The sequence below is a fragment of the Orbicella franksi genome, chromosome 13 (assembly GCF_964199315.1).
Source record: "Orbicella franksi chromosome 13, jaOrbFran1.1, whole genome shotgun sequence".
NCBI classification, from domain to species: domain Eukaryota; kingdom Metazoa; phylum Cnidaria; class Anthozoa; order Scleractinia; family Merulinidae; genus Orbicella; species Orbicella franksi.
Genome location: NC_138157.1, coordinates 19757385 through 19777979, shown reverse-complemented (window position 1 = coordinate 19777979; position 20595 = coordinate 19757385). Strand labels below are relative to the sequence as shown.

The 20595-nt window shown below is 37.6% G+C and overlaps 4 protein-coding genes across 5 annotated transcripts; 2 read left to right on the top strand and 2 right to left on the bottom strand.

Moving 5' to 3' along the window:
• Positions 1-3: 3 nt before the first annotated feature.
• Positions 4-7150, bottom strand: LOC145465438 (nuclear envelope phosphatase-regulatory subunit 1-like). 2 transcript variants are annotated; one of them, XM_081449217.1, is made up of 6 exons: positions 7018-7144; positions 6856-6927; positions 6495-6562; positions 4909-5021; positions 4313-4367; positions 4-3626 (listed from the first exon to the last, which is right to left on the bottom strand). In XM_081449217.1, exons 1-6 carry the CDS (start codon positions 7088-7090, stop codon positions 3591-3593), a joined length of 417 nt encoding a protein of 138 aa, XP_081305343.1. In that variant the 5' UTR covers positions 7091-7144; the 3' UTR covers positions 4-3590. The 2 variants fall into 2 exon arrangements, with proteins under 2 accessions (XP_081305343.1, XP_081305342.1); XM_081449216.1 differs by lacking the exon at positions 4-3626 and having other exon boundaries at positions 3638-4367; positions 7018-7150.
• LOC145465440 (ATP synthase F(1) complex subunit epsilon, mitochondrial-like) lies at positions 7149-10116 on the top strand. Its single transcript, XM_081449219.1, has 3 exons — positions 7149-7206; positions 8806-8945; positions 9174-10116. Exons 1-3 carry the CDS (start codon positions 7175-7177, stop codon positions 9188-9190), a joined length of 189 nt encoding a protein of 62 aa, XP_081305345.1. The 5' UTR covers positions 7149-7174; the 3' UTR covers positions 9191-10116.
• Positions 10117-12315: 2199 nt separating this feature from the next.
• LOC145465422 (uncharacterized) lies at positions 12316-15977 on the bottom strand. Its single transcript, XM_081449204.1, has 2 exons — positions 14543-15977; positions 12316-13748 (listed from the first exon to the last, which is right to left on the bottom strand). The coding sequence occupies exons 1-2, from the start codon at positions 15975-15977 to the stop codon at positions 13318-13320; spliced, it is 1866 nt and encodes a 621-aa protein (XP_081305330.1). The 3' UTR covers positions 12316-13317.
• A 292-nt stretch (positions 15978-16269) lies between these two features.
• Positions 16270-20170, top strand: LOC145465439 (proteasome assembly chaperone 4-like). The gene is made up of 3 exons (XM_081449218.1): positions 16270-16497; positions 19242-19317; positions 19863-20170. The coding sequence occupies exons 1-3, from the start codon at positions 16270-16272 to the stop codon at positions 19979-19981; spliced, it is 423 nt and encodes a 140-aa protein (XP_081305344.1). The 3' UTR covers positions 19982-20170.
• The last annotated feature ends 425 nt before the right edge of the window (positions 20171-20595 follow it).

Below are 20595 nucleotides of genomic sequence, written 5' to 3'. Positions count from 1 at the left end.
TATTGCCAGTCTCCCAGTCACTGGGAGAAGTTCCCAGGGCAGGGAAAAGGCCCTGGGAACGAGGTTAAAACGGCCTAGAACGATGAAAAATCTTGCCACATTTTTACACTAAAACCTTTGGCTGCTATTTAAAGTTCCTTTAGAAGTTTCCGTTAAAAAGAAAACAACGACAACAAAAGCACAATATGTTTTTGCTGCTGTCTTCCCTGGTATGGGTGTGACAACACTGACTCTCAGGTAGGGGGTAGGGTGGTGGGAAGCATTAACGGGGCCAGGAGCCCATCAGCGTGAAACTACCCCGTATTCCTGTCACAGTGTTTTCACAGATCAATCTATTTTTAGTTTGAATTTACCGCAAATTAAAACACCAGCAGGAACCTCAGTGACCAATCACTAGTACGGGCTTAATTTTTAACTGACATCATAGTTTCACTATAAGATCAAGTCAACATGTCCACCTAAGGCTGCCATTTTTTTCTTTACTGATGTGCACCCCTATAGACTGCACTGACCTATTTTGTAGGAAAAGAAGTCTAAGAATAGACCGGTCTGTAAAAATGTGGTGACATATATAGGTTTAGTATGGGAGTTGCACGGTCCTAGTGAAGGGCTCCTGATGAGGCACCTCTATGCTTGGAATGGTTAAATGAACCCCAATACTGCATATCAAGATAGTCACTGGGCTCTGAGAATGCAGCTGCAGTAATTCACTTTTTGGCCTACTAACAGGTCTTTTCAAAATGCTGAAAAGACAGGACTGTCTCTTATCAAGTATCCACTGCCTCCCCCGTTGCCAAAAAAGGTCCTGTTAGGGTATAAACTGTTAAACTATGAGGGATTATGCAGGTCCTGTCTGAATTTCAAATCTTTTCATGTCACAGATAATTATTTTACAAGATTCACACTAGGCTGTCAGAATTTCAACCAAAGTCTCTTTGATTGTGTGTAAAAAAAAAAGTGTTCTTAATTGGGCACTCCCCATTAGGGCTTTTAAGGACTAATGCAAATAAACAATGATAAATAAATATTCAAATAAATATAACTAGGTTAAGAATCCCAACTGGCGGGAGGCAGACCAGTTGGCTATTTACAAGCGCAGCTGAGAAGTTGAACTCGGGGCTACCGAGAACAATATCAGTTAGTGGTCAGAACGGAATTGTCACAATTTCATCTCCCTCCATGTTGCTCTTTTAATGTCATGGCCCTTGTCAGAATTTTACACGAACAGGTCCTCAAAAAGCATACTGAAGGACCCTGGGATTTGTCTGTGATGATTACATACATGCAAAATTTACTAACCAAGCAACAACCCAACAGAGATGTTAAGCAGATCCCTGAAGTGTATATGACAGTATGAATCAGATGACTCTGCCACAACACAGGAAAGATTTTGTACAGGAAATTCAGCACTTTCAGCATTACTGGTAAAATGTAAAATAACACGAGGAAACAAAAGTTATATATTGTTGCTTGAGAGCAAGTTTTATTGAAGAAATTTGTAAAATACCACCAGGGCTTATCCCAGTTTCCACAACATGAAGCGACAAGGAGTATTTCTATCCCCTGAATGAGATGCTTGTCCATCACAGGGTTATCCCCAGAAATAAATCTGCTGGTACTAGAACATGTAAGTTTTCTTTCTTCACATACTATTAAGTGTTTGGAGGCTAGTATAGCTTAAGGTTACTCCAAACCTTCACGGGGCTACTTTTTCCAAATTTCTTTTTTCCATCCAAATTAAAGTTCATTATTCAAAGTAGCATTTCCAAAAAAAATGAACATAAAAGATTAAAATGCGTGCGAGTTATTGGGAAAAAGAGGTTTTTTAATAGAAGTTAATAAACCGTCAAGGTGTCATAATCCCCAAAAGGCATGGACTCCTCAGTGACCTTTTCACGGCAAACAGCTTAATCCAGAGATCCTATATCAAATACTTTCAATTTGAGATTTCATGTCCGTCATGAGTGCCTTTTTGTAATCACGTTTCAGCAATTGCTCCTCAGTTTCTTTTTGTTTTGTTGCACATTGATTTTCTCCGTTTTGCCCTTTATTGTTGACCACCGGCCTAAAACGTATATGCCTAAAACGTGACTGTAACACTATCGCTTTACCGAGAAGCTCAACTTTCCTTACTGTGAACGCTAGGGGTTCTGTTATTTCATTGGCTGGTGGCATTTTGAGTTGACATATCCCTCTGAGAAGGCGTGACATGTTTATAAATCTTTAGAAGGCGAAAACTTGCACTCGTTTTTCGAGATAATCCTTCCTCTTTAAATGAATTAATAGTGTATGTAGAATCCACGGTTTTCCTTGAAATTTGGCCAGAACATTCACTGATAGATACGGAACAAAAATTTGTCGGCAAATTCCTTTATTTCAATTACTTTTCTCGTGGCGGTTTCTAACGCAACATGTCACACGAATTTTTCGATAGTGGAACTTGACAGATCTATAAAAAGATAACCAATAGAAATGAAAGAAAATGCTGACACACTTTGAGAGATTGATGCTTTGCGATAAACACTGCACAGTTATTTTACATCAACGATCACATTTGATACCCGATTAATTTGCTGGAATTTCAGTCTGTCGTTCTGGTGTTAACGGCTTCTGCTGCCTTAGGAAAGTAGTCGGCAAAAAAGAATATAATTTTATCGAATTCTACATTTTATAAACTTTCTATTGATATATAGTTTGTGGGGTTTCCTTCAAAACAGCACGCATACGAATTTTTTTCTGGAGGACACCCGCGAAGGTTTGAAGTAACCTTAAGCTGCTCGTAAGACAAGTAATTCTCATTGTGTTCGATTGTCCCAAAATTGCCTTGCTTCTCATAAACAGAGCTTGACATACTTCTTTCCCTAGAAAGTTTTTCAAATATGACAAATTATTTGTGATGTATGTGGTCTGCATGGTGTTTTAAAAGTTAAATAGATCTTGCTGTTTGAATATTTTACCTTCAATAACACTCAAAAAATCTTCAAATTATCTAACTTAGCTAGCTATTAGATGTTTAATAGTACTGTTCCCAAGTTTTTCTCTAAGTTTTGTATTTTTTGTTTTTCATATATATGGATGCTGTACACCACAGTTGATTTATAACATAATGTTTAACTATACATTACAATGTTTTCTAAACGTAGATTTACAATATTTAAAATACATATGAAATGAATATTTCATTTTCTTCATTTACTAACATCCACAGAAGTCTAACACTACTTTATATTATCCAGTGGACACACTTTGCCCATTTTCTAAAGCACAAAGTTCATGCCAAGATTATCGAAAGCAGCCCCTAACATCATGCAGTTCAATGCTTATTTCCTACACCGCACCCACAAAGTTCCAGCGCATCAATGTACAAATTAGAAAAACATAAACATTCAGGCATATCCACTACATTGCTTCGTAAACTTATTCCTCTAACTGTAAAAACAGGGACCAAGTTTTGAACAGAAAATGAAACATCTAGTCTTGAGGAGCTGAAAATTATGAATTATTTAGAACTGGTCTGAGTGATTTGAAAGATTAGGTTTACCCTTAGAAATCAGAAACAAATCATTTCATATGTATTTTAAAAGCATATGTTATGTTGGTCTTGGTCTTAGAATTAGTCTCCCCTTCTGCAAATAGAAAGAAAAAGTGTCAAATTATGAACTGTCATACCATTATCCAGAAATGAACTCTGCAAATATTTGAAACTATTTTGCCACGTAAATTAAGCACAGAGAACCCTAAATTATCAGCATATATGCCAAATTTAGGAGTGCCAGATGCAAAATGAATACGGTGTAAGCCCGGCTTGATTGTTGGTCTGGTTGAGATTAGTTAGTGAAACAAGACACAACATAAAGGGGCCATCAGATCCAAAAGGGTATTAAGCTAGGACAAGAATATAGAAAATCAGTGATCCAAGAATGCTTGACACATCTTCATTCCAAATTCTCTTAAATTATAGTATTTAAAGTGGAAGCCACATCAGCCCTAGCAGATTTCATGCAGGTCCTCTATCCTGATTGAATTGGAATTTGGAAATGTTGGTTTTTCTGGAGGGAGGAGACCCAGGGTACCCAGAGAAAACCCTCCAAGTAAGATGAGAACCAACAACAAGCTCAACCCACATAAGATGCCGGTCCAGAATCGAACCCGGGCCACATTGGTGGGAGGTGAGTGCTCTCACCACAGTACCAACCCTGAGCCCAAAGTAGCATAGTAACAGCCAGATGAAGGGGAGAAGTTAGGTAATGAAAGTGTTTTACCTCTCATATAATAACTGCTCAGAAAAGCCTTTGATATCAAAAGATCTTACCTCATCACAGGACATGTTGTAATCCTCTAAAACTACTCTTGTTCTTGCTAAAATTCTTTTAACTGAGTTAAAGATACGTACAACAAATAACATTTATCTTTATCTTGCACTACAATAAAAGAAAATTAATGTGATAAATTATGCTGGCAATATTTTTACTGCAGACATTTAGCTTTACACAGACAATTTGTACTATCAATCGATGCAATTTTTTTCCTTCTCATTGGCCGAGAGCCCACCACGTGACCTGCAAATAGCTGCCTATAAATAATGGGCTGGGCATGTGTAATACTGCATAATCCTAACAATGCTCTTGTGTGAAAAATTGCAGATTGCTTCCCTGAGCGGTCAGAGAGTATATCAAGTATCAAAAAATCTTGGTGATCGAATGAAAACAGTTATTGAACTTGGTTTATATTGCAAAGTATTGTGATTTGTCAGTGTCTCGCAGATCAATTATTCGCGTCAGCCTTCGGCTTTACTGTTCTGCTCACCACCGACAAATCATGATATTTTGCTACCCTTTGTCCAATAATTGCTAATTATTATTTATTTATAAACACACACTTTGTTTGTTAAGTATCAGTAAAGGATACATCTGTGGGGCCATAACTCTTCTATGAATTCCAAGCATAAATAGAATGAATAAATTACAGCAACTAACTGTAAACAACTTGTGATGCCATAGATACTGCAGTAGTGAAGAATGCTGCGAATAAATACATATCAATTTAACCAAGAGACTACAAGATATGAAAATGTATTTATTATTTAGCTCTTATTAACTGAGCAGGAGGTCTGCATGGGAGAATCTTGACCGAGGTTGTGAGTACAGACCTCACTGCATTCGGTCTGTACACATGACCGAGGTCAAGATTCTCCCATACAGACTGACTTAGCTCGGTTAATAAGATGTTTAATATGTGGCAAAGAAGAAAACTTTAATTCGTTTAATGTAACTGGTTTGCTGACAGTTTGCTTGCAAACGGAGATGAGCTTAACTTAAACCTGCCAAAATTTGCTCGTCCTCTTTACCTTTTTTTTCTGTCATCAGACTTTTTGGCACTTCCATAAATAATTGAGAAGAAGATAAAAGAAAACAGTGAGCATTTTCGTATTTTAGTTTGCTACTTTTTCAATGCAAAATGAAACTGGTCTAGATGCCGGTCTAGATGGGAAAATCTAGACCGTGGTCAATATCGATTTCAGCCAATCAAATTCGTGAATTTGGTAGTTCCCAGTCCTTGTGAGACACAGCCATATAATAATATATATTATAAACAAAGCTACATTTCACAAAATGAAATTGCCATGTGGAATTTATGTATGTATATCATAATATTCATAACAAATCTGTGCCAAATTAGAGAGTCTTGTTGGGAGGAGGAGTCTCTCACTCCCCTTGACAAAAAAATTATAGGACCTAGGGTCCTCAAAAAGTTTTCAATCCTCCCCTCCACTTATAATGTATTGGAGTACGCAAGCCCTAGGATTTAACGGTAATGATTGTGGTTTCTATGGATACGCCATTGAAAAACTGTCACTTAAGAAATTTCAAATCTTAAGGCTTGAGGGTCCACCCCCCTGCCTTAATCTCTCTTTCAGAACAACCAGGGTCATCCAAATTTCAACGCCCTAACCATTTAGTCACTGCAATCAGGTCAATATTTTTGTCTATCCAGACTGTCTAAATAGAATGACAGTCTACAGGATTGAACACAAATGTGGGTGTATCATTCCTGGCATCACTTAACTTTACTGGGTTAATAAAAGCATATGGAATTAAAGACTAAGTTGAGTGGGGGGTCTGGCAAGAGTTTGGCAGTTATTTTGTTCCACTTTTGTTCCACAGATATGTTGTCCCACTTTCTTGAGAACACATGGAGAAAAACCTGTGTAAAGATGCCACCATTTACTTGTGACAAAGCAATATAGCTTTGCTACAGGACTGATACTTGTTTATGTACATTTGTACGTCTTGTGATTTAATTTCTGTCAGTAGCAGGTGGTTCTAGTCATGCCTTCTGTGCATATATAGGACGTGATTTAGCCACTGCATCATGTTGATGTGACGTGCATGTTCTTAGATAGATAGATAGATAGAAACTTTGCTACCCAAGTCTCAGTATGATTTGAACTTGGTACATTTAAGCGTTGATTTTCACGCTTCAAAAAAACTTACATGTTGATTATCTGTTATTAATCCCCAGGCACCTGCAGCAGTAGCAACTGATGATATAACAAGGATAACTGCGAAAATTAAATAAAATTATGTTAGATTAATGTTAGATCCAGATATTGAGCTCACTAAGCTTCCACTTTACCTCAAGCTTATATCTGAAATATTTGTTATAAACAATCAAACAGGTGCGAGTTCATCTCTCAAATGTACGCATTTAAGCTTAACATATCATAAAAAATGTTATTAAAATACCCACAGAAATGCCAAGGATCGGTTTGAGTCTCGCGTATGTTTTGCTTAATTCAATTATCAATGGAATGATTTTATTTTAAATCAAGTGACAAACATGCTTGAAACTTACGTCTCCATCTTCCGGTTTGTGGACCTAAACATGACACATACTCCGTAAGCCTTCGTTCAAATGCCTTCAGATCTGCAAAACAGAAAAAGATATGCAAAGCCCATAATCAAACAATTTTTCAAGAGCTTTGACAAAGATCTAAACACTTTGCAGCTCACTTACCTTCCGTCACTTGCTGGCTTGCCATTGCAGAAGAACTTCCATTTCTCTCCGCGATAAGGCGCATGTTCCACATTCGCCGGCAAATGTCGAGCCCGCGATATCTTTCCCAGAGGTTAACTTTCGGCGAGCAGGCTTTTTTGAAGGTACGAAATCCAAGATGGTGTCGTATTGGAGGCAAGCCGGGCTAAGGTTAGAAAATTCGCTTCTTTATTTTCCTTATTGCACAGTTTTATGACATATTTAGGTCTATGAAACACTTTTAATTCGATCGGAAGAATGACGAATCTATATCATGTGAAACTCCATGTGAATATACGTGATATGGCTTCTGGAGTCACAAGGGTTGTACGTCAGCTAACAAAAGTTTGAACTCCTGTAACTTAGCACGTTACAAACGAGATTTTGGAAACTGTTTCCTGCATTTACTTCCAGCGACCAAAATTTCATAATCGATCAAAAATTTCTGTCATTCTTCACTGGTTTTCATTGGGTAGACCCCCAGGGGAATTGGATATCATGTGTTGGCAATTTTTATAATTTCCCAAGGTGTGGGATCTTATGATAAAACTTCCTAGGTCGTACTAAGTTCCCTCATATCACTTTGATATCAATATCATTCTATACATCAGGTTATCATATTTTGATCATATATAAACACTTGCTGATATTAACTTGCTGTTTTGTGTGAGGTTGTGTAAAGATGTCACACTGCTTGTGATAACACTGATTAATGTCCAATGTTTCTAATTGAACTGTTCGTTAATTGAACTTAGTAGAACTTGACTGAGCAATTGTGTTTGATTAGTTTGATAATCGAACACAATGGAACCAAAAGAATTGTGTGAGAGAGTTCATATACGTTTGATTTCCGAACTAATCAAACCCAATCGAACTCAGTTGAACGCAATCAAAAAATCTGAAATTCACCCTAAATACCACCGGATATTTGAACAGCTACAAATTAACATTTTACAAACCTTTGGGCATGGAAACTGCATTGATTTCACAAATGAAAAAATAAACCGACTGTAAAATTGCATAAAACGCATAATAGGAAGTTATTCTTACTTCACTATAGTTCCATTCCATTTTATGGCAGTGCCTCCTCCCATTCCCCCATGAATTTGCCCTTGGTTTTAGTCCACCATTGTTGTTTCAATTACCATGCTATCCAGGCTCAAATTCAACACAGCCAAACCTTATCAAACTCAATCAAACTATATAAACTCAATCAAGCCCAGTTGAACATATTTGAATGTTTGATTGCGTTCGATTGCTAAAATTTTTTGTGAGAGGGTTTGATTGTGTTCGATTACTGAACTCAATCAAACCCAAAAGTGTGGTTGGGTTCGATTAAGTTTGATTTAGTTTGATTAATTGAATATTCAATTTGGTTTGATTAGTAATGTTGGGTTAATGCAAACACTCAAGTTTGTTTGGTAGAATTCAAAACTACATGTACTTAATACACAAAATTTCAAAATTATTCTTCTAAGTTTTGTTCAATGTTTGCATCAGTCTATGGAAACAAGTGTAAACATTCCTGTCTTTTAGTGAAAATTAGTATCGTACAACTTTTCTCCACTTTTCTTGGAACTGCAAAAGATTTCTTCACTACACAAAATGAAGAATTGTATATTAATCGTAATATCTCCCTTTACTCTACAGTGTATATTTCTGGTCAGCTCGATCATTTTTTCTTTATGTTACACTGTACATTCTTTTGATAACCACTGATGTATTTGACGCCTTAGTAACCCATGAGTTTCGATTTCCTCATCTCTATAGTTATCTCAACTTCTCATCCATCTGTGCAAGGCTGGTCCGGAGATGTCTGAAGCCAGATTTGCGAGTGGAAGCATTAAAGCGTGAAGAATCCCTCATGAAGTCTGTAAAATGGGAAGGTGGCAAGCAAGCTGGGGAAGCAAGTTAGTATTAATAGCAGTTGAAGTCTTAAAATAATAGTTCATTCCTATCAGCTAAGCTCTGTAAAAATACAGCTGGATTTCTGCTCAAAAGTATATCACTCCCTCTTCGTTAAATATTTTACCTATGGTCTTGTTTTCATGTTTTGTCATTTGGATATTACAACATAATACTGATTGTCAATGCCAGAGGATCTTATTAGAAAATATATCATTCTTTTTTTCTTGTAGAATCAATCAGCCAGTAAAACAGACCTACTTCACTCTTCTTCACTGTCATTAGATGTTCAAGATCAGCTGTTGTGTGACAATTTCAATTCCAGACTTATTGCTGATTAGATGCAACCTTTGTGAATAAAACATTGTGATGAGAGATTGGCTTGTGTCTTGTAGTGGAACTGTTAACCCTGCCTCTCCTCTGTTAACCCTGCCCAACATTGTTGCATGAGAATACAGATGCATGTATATTCAATACTAAATAAGCCCTGTCCAGGTGGCTTTGGCAATCACATAAAATGGTTGTGGAACAAAATGGGTGCCAGAAAAGAAGTAGAGTTGCCAGTTTGAGACCACTGAAATGGTCATTTTATGGTAATTTGAAATTTAAAGGATTATTATGCTTGCCATGCAGCACCTTTCTTCCATACAAATCTTGTTTGCTTTTTTAGTGGAGCTCAGGCAGTCCGAAGGGCTGCCAGGAGGAGCACCAGAACTATAGGAGCAGAACCACATGCATGCATAGAAATGGAAAACCATGCAGCTCTAACCCTAACCCTAACTCTTTTTTCAACATGGCTAGCAGCATGGATCGTGGGTACGTGTGCCCCACGACAACAGCATTGTGCAGCATGGCAGACATCCATGTTATGGTCTATTATTGACACCTATCAAAACAAGGTATCTGCTGACCAGTATCACGTGGCCGTATCGTGGGCTTGGGTTTAGAGCTCAGCAAGGTCATGTGTTCTTTTTCAAGTTGACTGCGGACCAGGAAATGGTTTCCATTGGATTGCAGGTTAAAACCAGGTTAACTTACTGCAATCAGGAGCTTGGCTCTTAGGCTTGCCTCAGATGATCTATATTAAAACACTTATAAGATTTTAAAATTTCTATGGCACTGGTAGATTAAAACTTTCAAACTGCCAGTCATTTTACATTTAGACCCCAACAGTCTTAAAATTGCCAGCCCTGTCTCACTTTATCATGTTCTATCCCATTTATGGAACCATTTGGTTATTACAAAGCCTTTAGGAACACATTTTATAGTGATCGAACACAAGGGCTGGTGGCACGTGCTGATTGGTTGCAGGCCCATCCTTGTGTGGGGATCTGGGGGCATCCTCCCCTTGAAAATTTTGACAATCTTGACATGCTCTAATGTCATTTGGTGCACTATTTTTGGGATACCTTTAAGAGAAACAATTTTTTGTCATTTTTTAAGTTGCTTTTTGAACATGATGATTGCAAGTGGTCAATGGTTGATGTAACAATCCTGCAGAGAAGAGAAAATTAGGAAGACTTCTGGAGAAAACTGACATGACATGTTTTCTGGGTGATGACTTAGCAGTCGGGAGAGTTCATTTTAGAATTCTTTTGAAGTTGATGATACTTTCAATAATTTTTGGCTGGCAAGTCTTTTTTAAAATTAATTTTTCCCAAAAAAGTGGAGGGAAGGGGGTATCCCTACTCGTACTGCAATGATGATCGTCAAGGTCATGAAAACTTATCTCTCATTTACTTGCAAAGGAATTATTTTGCTCGAACTCCAAAGGCACTTGCTGTCCCAATGTTCTGACTCAATGTGCAGCCCACGCAGGGCCAAGCACGATCCAGGCCCCACGACCAACAGTGAATCAACAATTAAACAGCATGCTGAGTCCATGGATCACAACTTCCACTCAAGGGACACCCAGATTCTCAAATGTGGTATGATCAACTACTACAAGAGGCTTTTCTTGGAGTTGTTGCACTCAACTTTGGAAAGTGCTGCCATCAGCGAGAGGAAACGGCTCCTTCGCGCTTGCTTACTGTTGATTTAAAAAATCAATAGGGCTTGCAGCACAGGCAATAATGAACCTTAAGATCGCAGCTCTGATGAAGGTGGACAGAAGCCACCGAAAATTCAGAACAGATTGAAACAGATCAGATTGCAAAAAACTTATAGAATCTCTGTCACCTATTGCAACACTGGAAGCAGTATTTTCAGTCAATTGTTAGAGGTTGATGGGTTGACATCCCATCCAGGTAGAGGATCAAAACTTGTAGTTGTTTCATGCTACAGAGCTCCAGATATGCTTTAGTGGTATGGATCATTTTCACCTGAGTGCAATCTTGTGTTATAATAGCCAATGAAAAAAGTGTCTAAATAAGCCTAATGGGAAACTACTTATTTTGGCTAATTGGAAGAACTACTTAGCACAGTCAGTGGCATTTAACTGAACATTAATACGGTTTGGTATTCTGCAGTGAGTTAATGGATGGTGTGTTCACATTTCCCCGTGAGGAATAGTCTTGTTCCTATATGCAGTGCATTAAATTACAAGTACTCCAGTGACATGAAAGCGAATAAAGACCTGGTTTATTTTAAAAATGCTACCTTCACAATGGCACAAATACAATCTGATGCAAGCCTCAGATTACAAAAATGGCTCTGAAATATTTCACTTCAAAAGAATTTCAAACAGGAAAAATTTTTCTTCATATTTCAAAAGGTAAACAACACTGCATTTGTCCCAACAATAACATCACATTGTAAGATGGACACATTCTGAATAGCACTACTATCTTCTATTTACATCTTAGTCTTTAGCATTCTTTTCCGTGCAGTTATTTTCTAAGTCAAGATTCTCATAATGTTGTTAGCTTGAAGCCAGTTAATGCTAATCTGGGCTTTAAAGATATATTAAGTTCTCAATTCTCTTGGTTCAAGCAGCTTTATTTTTAATTTGATTTAATAAGTGATTTAATAGCTCATACCTAATAGCGTTTTCAATAAAACCAGTCAGTTTTATTATCCACTTGAAGCTAATTTGCAAGTAAGAGTTCAAAGCCACCTACTTTATTCAAAATTGCTAAAAATCAAGTAAGCTTTCTTTATCCAAATCTACAATGTGTCAAAAACCCTGACCTAGTTGTTCAGAATGAACAAATATTGCAATGGAATCACTGCCTATCACTCTTCCTATAAAAGTGACAAATGGAAAACATAAATAAGGGTAGTTACAAGATAAAGGCAGGGTTAATGTCTTGATTTATGGTCTGGACAACAGAAGCTAGGGAATAATTTGGTCAGAAACTCTACACTATATACTGTGCTCAAAAATCAGGCTTAATTTTGTTGCTCTGCAGTGTCTGGTCCATTTCCTAGAGTGGCTTGTAACTGATCCTACCAGAAAATGCTCTGTGAAAATTAACTCCAAAACAGAGTAATAAGGGACCTTTGAAATACAGTTGCACCCCACTTATTCAAACTTGGTTATTTTGAATTCCCCAGTATTTCAAACTCAAAATTATTTCCTTCATTTGCCCTTCAGTCATTTACTATTGGCTATATCTAATTCTTGCTATTTCAAACTATTCTTCCTTTCCCCTGAGAGTGGTCAAAATAGTGGGGTTAAACTGTATTTCAATGTCAAACTGGTCTCAAAGCTATTTTCTTTGATAAGGCATCAACTTTGTGAAATGATTAAGTACCAGTATAATATACATTGTAACATATGAAAGTTTTCATTAATAATGTAAAAAATACAAATCTTCTAAGGAGGCTAACAGAGTCATTTTTGCTTGCTGTAATTATAAAAAGTTTGATGGAAACCCTTTGTTGGTCAACCATAGAACATGGAATGGAATGGAAATAATGGAAATTATCTTGAAAAAGAGGACGTAAACTCACTTACCCTGATAAAAATATACTTTCTAATCAACAGTTCTAACACTGAAAAATGGTATACCTTGTTGATGAACATCAATATTTTAAATGTAGAAATTAAATCTTATCTGCTGTATTTGTCTATAACTACATGCTAGATCAAAAGTACGGCCTTGACTAATGTACACACCCTGAAATGAAGTTACTCTAGGATGACAATTCTGAAACACAGCTACATGTATATAGCACACAAGATGTCTGAATTTGACACAAAAACTCTATTAAACTCCCTGGAGGATAGGGTTATTTTCAGTGTCAATTGAAGGCAAAGTACAAAGGCAAAAATGTATACAAAAAAATTTAGATTTAGGGTACATACTTTTAAAAGGCTACCCTTCAGAAGCAATTTTGATAACAGGGAAATTAGGGCTTTGGGGAACTTATTCAAGAGGTGGAAGGGGTTTAATAGAGATTTTATGGTAACAGTTCAAAGAAGTCTTCAACAACCTAAAAGAAACTGATGGCTGACTTTGCAGTTTCTCTGAGTCTTTCCACAGCTTCCTCTGAGATGTGAAGGCAGCCTTCAATTCCCAGATGCGTCAAACAAGGGAGATGGTTTATAACACATTCAATGCTAGCATCTGTGATTGAGTTACAGCTTGTCAGAGTCATGTCCGTCAAACCCTTCAGGTGCACTACAGCTTGTTTGATTCCTTCATCTGTGATGAGATTCGAGCCAAGATCAAGCTCTTCTAGATTTGTGAGGGATCCTGAGGCTTTGACCAGACCTCTGTCTGTTATCTTACATCCTTCGACACCAAGAGAAACAAGCTTGGGCAGATGTCGACTGACATAAACAAACCCATGGTCTGTAACTTTGGTCTGGTCTAAAGTTAGTTGCTTGAGTTCTTTGAGATATTTTCCAACCTCACAAATACCTATAAAGAATACAAAATTACACATGATTAAAAAAAATTGTGCTCAACTTGCCACTCAAATATTGTGCTCATTTGCTCAGTTATTGCATTCTTCTGCCTGGATTTTAAAGCAAGAGATTGCTTGCAGTCTAAAAACAATGTTAATATGAATACACAATAATATTACATTCATCGTAATAGTACCCATGACTGTAGACTACAGACAACAGTGTTAAAAAATATAATTTTGGTAGAAAAGTATCTTATACACAAGAAGATAGGTGGATAGCATTTTAGAGTGTGAATATACAACAAACAAGTTGTAGAAATAATATTTATTTATGAGATTCTATAAGGCCTGTCTAGGCCTCCTTCTCCACAAGCTATGGAAAATTGTGTAAAAGCAAATTAACAAATTCTGTGAAAGAATGGTGATAAGATAGACTATACTGATTGTTTGACTAAATAATACATCATTATTTTTTAATCTATTTTTTTCTCATGAAAGAAATATAAAGTGGCTGTGCCCTTTTACTTTTAACTTTGATTTTTTTTGCTTGAAGCTTAAAAAAATACCAATTATATTTTTCAACAAAATTTGATGCCTAAAAATACCAAACCATATTACACACTTTTTAAACAACAACAGAAACTGTTTATAATAAAATAAATTTTTTTGTGTGTAAATACATCAAACTAGGAAAAGAAAACTAAGAAAGGTAATCCCTATAAAATATTATTATAGTTATTATTATTATTATTATTGTTATTATTATGTTGTTATTATTATTACTACTTAATTCTTTTATAGGTACCTTTGTTAGAAACATGCCTGCAGTATGACAGATTCAGCTGCTGTAACTGTGTTAAGTTGAAAGCTAGAATCCCAACACCTGCATTTGTCACTCCACAACAGTCCATCAAATCAAGGCTTGTAAGGTTCCTGACAAAATTTGCAATGTACTTCACTCCAACATTTGTAAGTTTGGAATGGGATGACAAAATCAAAGATTTTAAATTTCTCAAAAATGGAGCCATTCTTGCCATTCCATCATTACTTATTTCACAGTTTCTCAGGTCAAGAGTTTTCAACTGCGTAAGCTTGCTGGCAATAGTCGTGACTCCTCTGTCGGCCAATTTTTGACTGCTCAGTGATAATGACTCTAGCTTCTGTAGGTGTGAGGCAATCAAGTCAGCAGTATTGTCACTGATTGTTTCAACATACCCGACATCTAACACCTTCAGATTCGGCAAGCTCTTAATGAGAGTATGCATTGCAGAATCACTGATGCCATCGCAAAAGTCAAAAGCTAAACATCTAAGCTCAGTCAGCTTTGAAATGTCTGTGAACATAACCTCAATGTCTTGAACACTGTTTGCAAAATGCATGTGATCACCGCCACCAAACGACAAGTGTTTTATTTTGGTCAGGTGTTTTGTCACATGACCAATACCATCACTTGTCACAAACGGGCAGTCCTTGACATCTAAAAATGTCACTTCTGGAAGATTCTTCGCCACAAGTTCAACTGCTACATCATTTATTCCATGACTCCATTTGAAGTCAAGTACAGTCAAATCCTTGAGATTCTCAGCCACATGTCGAACACCAAGCACAGTCACCCAGTCACATCCCCGTAAACTAAGGCTGGACACTTTAGGGCAGCTGTTTGCGAGTATCTTCAGACACCCATCAGTGAGCCCTTCGCACCAAGTCAAGTCCAACACTTCAAGCTCACTTAAATGCTTGACAAAACTTTGAAAGCCAGCTTCAGTGATGTTATCACAGTCCTCCAAAGTGAAACTGTTAAGTTTCTTGAGGTGAGGCCCACATGCCTCTAAAACACTGTCAGACAACCTCCCGCATCGTCTGAAGGAAAGGTGTTGTAACTCATGTAGTTTAGGGATTTCTTCTTTGAGAAACACCTCGCTTACCTGCGGGCATCCTCCTAGATTAAGATGAGTAATCTCCGGTAAATTAGAGAACAAAATAGATAAATCATCGTTGTTAGCCCTCGAGCAGTTCACCCTCGTTATTTTTCGTTTGCTGAGGCTTTTGACGAGAGCCTCTGAACAATCCAAAGGAAGCACTACTGTCACTCCACGCCATAAAGACGGCAAATAAGACACCCTTCTCCACAAACGACAAACTTGGGCAGCAATTTGCTTTTCTGAAACGTCAAGAAACGAGAAAACAAGCGCTGCAATATCTGGGATGAGAGGACCTTGATGGTCGGAAGGAAAACTCATTTCCACTTGTCAAAATGTGTTCAAAACCTCCTCCGATAAAAAAGGTATGAAAACAACAGAAAATGATATTCCGGGTGTGGCGTTTAGAAGATGTCTCACGGCAGCTTTGTTTTATCTTCAAACGAAAGCCTCTCGTCAATTTTGAAGTTCCCCTCCGAAAAAATCAAATATGGTTGCTCATATCGAATACGCCGGTGGTTTCGAGGGAAGGGACTGGTATTAAAATACGAGGGCGCAAATCGACTTTTTGCCGAAGTTATCCGAACTTGTACGAAAATCGTCAATTTCCAAAATGGCGGACGAACAACACTTGAACGGCGATTCAACTTTAGGTGGCGATGGTGCAGTTTCCGAAGGATGTTTAACGGCGGAATGCAAATTTAAGGTCCATACATTCTCTGACACGCTTCTTGATCAAAAGGTTCATTTTCAAATTCTCAAAATGACGGACAGTTTGTATGTCTGGATTGGTACCTCTCCAGAAATGAACGCACTTGCTGTTGCCATGTGTACAAAATATGTGAGTAGCCTTTAAAAACACCTTTTATAGTCCGCCACTTTCTACTTTTATCCAGGCTGTTATTGTGTGAGAAAGTGAGTGTATTTCTGGTTTTCCTTTTTTGCAGGGGGCTGGTGCCCCCGGCGTCGACAAAACCTGGATCGGATCACGGATCGGATCACAGAAAAAAAAAAAGTTTTAAGAAAAAAAATCAAAAACTAAAATCAAACCGTTTATAAGATAATGATAAATAAAAAATAAAAGTGGAAAACTAAAATATGTTAAATGAGAATAAGAATCCCGAATTTGACGCAATGACATGTTAATTACAGAGAATGACAAGAGGTCATTTAAAAAGCCACATAAGCGCCTAATTTACGACGAATTTAAATTGTAATGAACAGGCAGATGTAGTTATATTTGAACGTTAGTTGGCTCGAAGCTTGCGTGAACCTCCCATTCTTGCTTTTGAAATTGTTATCAGTGGCTAATTCTCGGCTACATTTTCGTGTCAGATGTGAGCGTTGCAGTTGGCGTTACAGTTAATGAGAAAACTTACGTACGAAAGCTTAAGGACATGACTTGTTTTGAAGGAGCTACGTCACGATTTGCACATCTTGAAAAAACTAGCCTAGTTTTTCAAGTTTGTCATTTGCAATCCCCGTTAATCTTTGCCATCCTTGACGATCCTCATTCCGTTTTGATTTGTTCTTGCCTCTTAAGTGTTTTCTATCCTAGAACACGATCATTTTAAGGTTTTATTCTATTTAAAGGCAACTCTTTATGACCCTAAAAATGACTCTAAAACTCGTGACGTAACTCCTAAAATGTTGTTTATTCTCGGGTTGTGTTATCGTTCACACTATCGATGTCATTCCTGGAATTTTTTGTAAAACAGCTATATTTCCTTGAAACACAAATGGTTTGTTTTGTTTTGTTTTATTCCAGTGCAAAATATCGTATTCCAAACACACATCTTGTAAAAGTATAGACTTGTCTCAAAAATGGAAATTGTTTGAAATCATCAGGTGTTTAATTTTTTAGTGTTTTTAGTTTTTGTGTTTCTATTCATATGTTCGTCCTATTATTACCATACTGACTCGTTTTATGACAGTTTACTTTTGATGCAAGTGAATACACGAAATATCATTTATCTGAACTGCGGAGAAAGATATGAAGACATGATTGATCATCGCAATCAAAACCCAACAGCCTGAAAAAAATTCATCTGTGGCTTGATATTATAAAAGAATAAAGGAATATCACACCTGAATTAAATAAAACTTTCTGCTCACAATAGTCACTCTAGTGCAATTTGCTCAACAAAATTTTGAATTTTTTTCCTTGATCCAATCTGTGATCCGGTCCGTGATCCGATCCGTGATCCGATCCGTGACCCGATCCAGGTTTTGTCAACGCCGTGGTGCCCCTCAGCTTAGAGGTGGGGTGGAGGGTGGGGGGGGGGGGGGAGTTAAGCCAGCACCTGTCTCCTCCCTGGATAGGATGCTAGTCCATTGCAGGCTTATCCCCAGCATTAAATTTGCCTGTACCCATTTATACACCTGGGTGTAGAGAGGTACTGTGAGAGTAGTGTCTTGCCCAAGAACACAATACAGTGTCCCTGGCCAGGGTTTGAACCCGGACCGCTTGGGTCAGAGGCAAATGGACTAACCGTAAGGCCACCATGCCTCCACACAGCCCAGAACATAACTTTGCATAAAAAACAAAATTATTAAAACAAAAAACAAAAACAACGGGAACAACAACCATCATGTGAGAGTTCCTGACAGGTTTTGCATCTGCCTTTCCTTAGGCATCATGCATCTGCAGGGACTGCACAGGGGGAGGGGCTGGGGGTTTCACTTTTTCCCTGTAAAAAAAATTTACATAAAGCAGAAAGAAAAATAACTGAAACAATTTATTGAGTATTGTACAGCTCTTCTTCATTATTGGACTGTATGCCTTGATGGTCAGATGCTAGACTGCGAGCAGTCTCTCTTTTGGTCATCACAATACATTTCTTACAGAATATATTTCTTACACCATAATTCATGCAAGAATATTAAAACAAATTAAGCCTTAGTTGTCATGCACATCACCGTATTGTGACAATAATTGGTTGGGGGTGAGAACTCTAATACACCCTGTTTGATAAGGGTCATCCCAGCACATTTTCCAAAATTAAAGATGCAGAAGGACTGTAACAGAACCATGACAAAATGCTAGCCTGAGTACAGTTGCATACTCTCAAGTAATTTTAAGGGGAGAGCATAATTCTGTGTTTTACCATTGATAAGTTTTAAATAGTATGGTGTTCAAGGCCACATGGATTTTCATGGAATGTGTGGAAATGTTGTGATTATGTTAATCAGTTGTATTTGACTTTGCTTTATGAAGGAACTTGCTCCTCTTTAGAGGCAGGGGAAAAACCCACTCGCAAGGTGACTCTAGGTGCAAGAGATGAGAAGACCTATAGATCATTCCTCCTGACCACTTGTGCCTGTACTCACCTTGCTCAGATAATTCCAGGGACGGATTTAGGGGGAGGTTGCAGGGGTGCAACCCCCTGCAATGAAGCCGTCTTCTTCGTATTCGCTTTTAAAATTTGTTTACCTCACCAGACAGTTATGCCATTCTTTACATTATATTAGTGGTGCACCCCTCCTAAGGAAAATCCTGGATCCGCCCCTGATTTCCTCCTCCCCATATCCCCTTTGAGAATATGTACAAGAGAGATAGAGAAAAACTTGTTTTGGTTCCAACAGGATTCAGTACCATCAGTCGTCAACCTTATGGGAAGTAAAGCTGATCTAAGTTCAACGACACTTGCTCAAAGGCTTGGTGAGAACCCTGGTGCTTATTATGTTAGACTGGAAATCTTGGTTGACCAAGGTTCCACCCTTTATCTGTGATTAAGTCCTGGAGGAGGGCAGGTTTAAGATTTCTCAATGAAGTTTATTTGGTTTTGCATATGCATGTTTACAAGAGTTACCTTACTTAAAGTTCGCTCTGTATTATAAAGACAGTAAGAGAAAGCAAATTTGGTGCACTGTTATGTTTGTAGGCTTTTGTATGAAAACAAGCAAAAATAGTAGTGCCAAAATTAAGTGCATGGTATATGTTTACAACATGTTATATCCAGAGAAATCTAATGAAACCCTTTACCCCGAACAGTGTCCAGACACTTGGGAAACTGTCCCTTGACTGTTAAACAGCAGTGCAGACAAGCTTAAATTAAGGGGGATCATTCATGCAGTGAGACAGTGTGTTGGGGGTATTTAATTTTGCAATCACTCAAGTTTGTCAATTTAGCCTGTACACTGTTTAAGGTAAATCATAAGATTTTCATTGGATATTTAAAATTGTTATTTCTCTTTCACTGCTAGCTAAGAAGACCAGCAAACAGTGCTTTGTGAGCTACAATATACCAACAGAAAACATGCTGTTAAGTTTGGTGGAGCAAAGGATCAACCAGGAGATTAAAGACAAACCACAACTGTTCTAAACATCTGCGTTTAATTTATACGGTCTTACAAGAACTGCATGCCACTTTTTGCAAATCAAGAGGCCAAGGTACTCTAGTGAAGTTTGGACGGCACTGCTTTCGTGCATAGAAGCTAACTGCTTTATCTGACAAAGAGAGACCTTTTCAAACAGTGATGTATCTCTCTGTTTGTCAGACTTTGCCTGGAAACAACAGGGAAGTAAGGATATTTTTGCTTCATAGAATAATGTATGGAGTTCTACCACAAGACTCGAGGGCACTCTCCTAAATGGATGTGTGCCAATTTGTCAAATGCATAGCTTGTTGTCATATAAACACTCAGTGACAAGTGCAGCTAGTCTCAGCAAGTTACATGTATAAACAGACTTTTTGTGATTGAACTCCATTGCTAAATGCAATCCTCTTAGGCTGGGAACAGTTGGCTGATTGCTGTGTATTTAGGGAAGAGGGAGCTCTTGTTTTTCCTCAAACAAGTATTTGTCTAATTCACAATAGAAATAAAACCAGACTGTGTCCAATCACGCATTTTAAGTAAAACACTGCTTGCCATGTTAAATAGATCTTTTCTTGTTGTAGCACTACCATGTTTATTTAACATGGCAAGCAGTGTGAAT

Coding starts and splice junctions, on each gene's coding strand:
- LOC145465438 (XM_081449216.1), bottom strand. CDS start 7,090: ATGTGGAACATGCGCCTTATCGCGGAGAGAAATGGAAGTTCTTCTGCA. Junction 5,022..6,494: donor TAATAACAGATAATCAACAT/GTAAGTTTTTTT, acceptor ATTTATTCGCAG/CATTCTTCACTACTGCAGTA. Junction 4,368..4,908: donor AGAGTTATGGCCCCACAGAT/GTATCCTTTACT, acceptor CTCAGTTAAAAG/AATTTTAGCAAGAACAAGAG.
- LOC145465440 (XM_081449219.1), top strand. CDS start 7,175: ATGGTGTCGTATTGGAGGCAAGCCGGGCTAAG. Junction 7,207..8,805: donor TGGAGGCAAGCCGGGCTAAG/GTTAGAAAATTC, acceptor TCATCTCTATAG/TTATCTCAACTTCTCATCCA.
- LOC145465422 (XM_081449204.1), bottom strand. CDS start 15,977: ATGAGTTTTCCTTCCGACCATCAAGGTCCTCTCATCCCAGATATTGCA. Junction 13,749..14,542: donor CAGGCATGTTTCTAACAAAG/GTACCTATAAAA, acceptor TATTCTTTATAG/GTATTTGTGAGGTTGGAAAA.
- LOC145465439 (XM_081449218.1), top strand. CDS start 16,270: ATGGCGGACGAACAACACTTGAACGGCGATTCAACTTTAGGTGGCGAT. Junction 16,498..19,241: donor TTGCCATGTGTACAAAATAT/GTGAGTAGCCTT, acceptor TGGTTCCAACAG/GATTCAGTACCATCAGTCGT. Junction 19,318..19,862: donor GACACTTGCTCAAAGGCTTG/GTGAGAACCCTG, acceptor TTTCACTGCTAG/CTAAGAAGACCAGCAAACAG.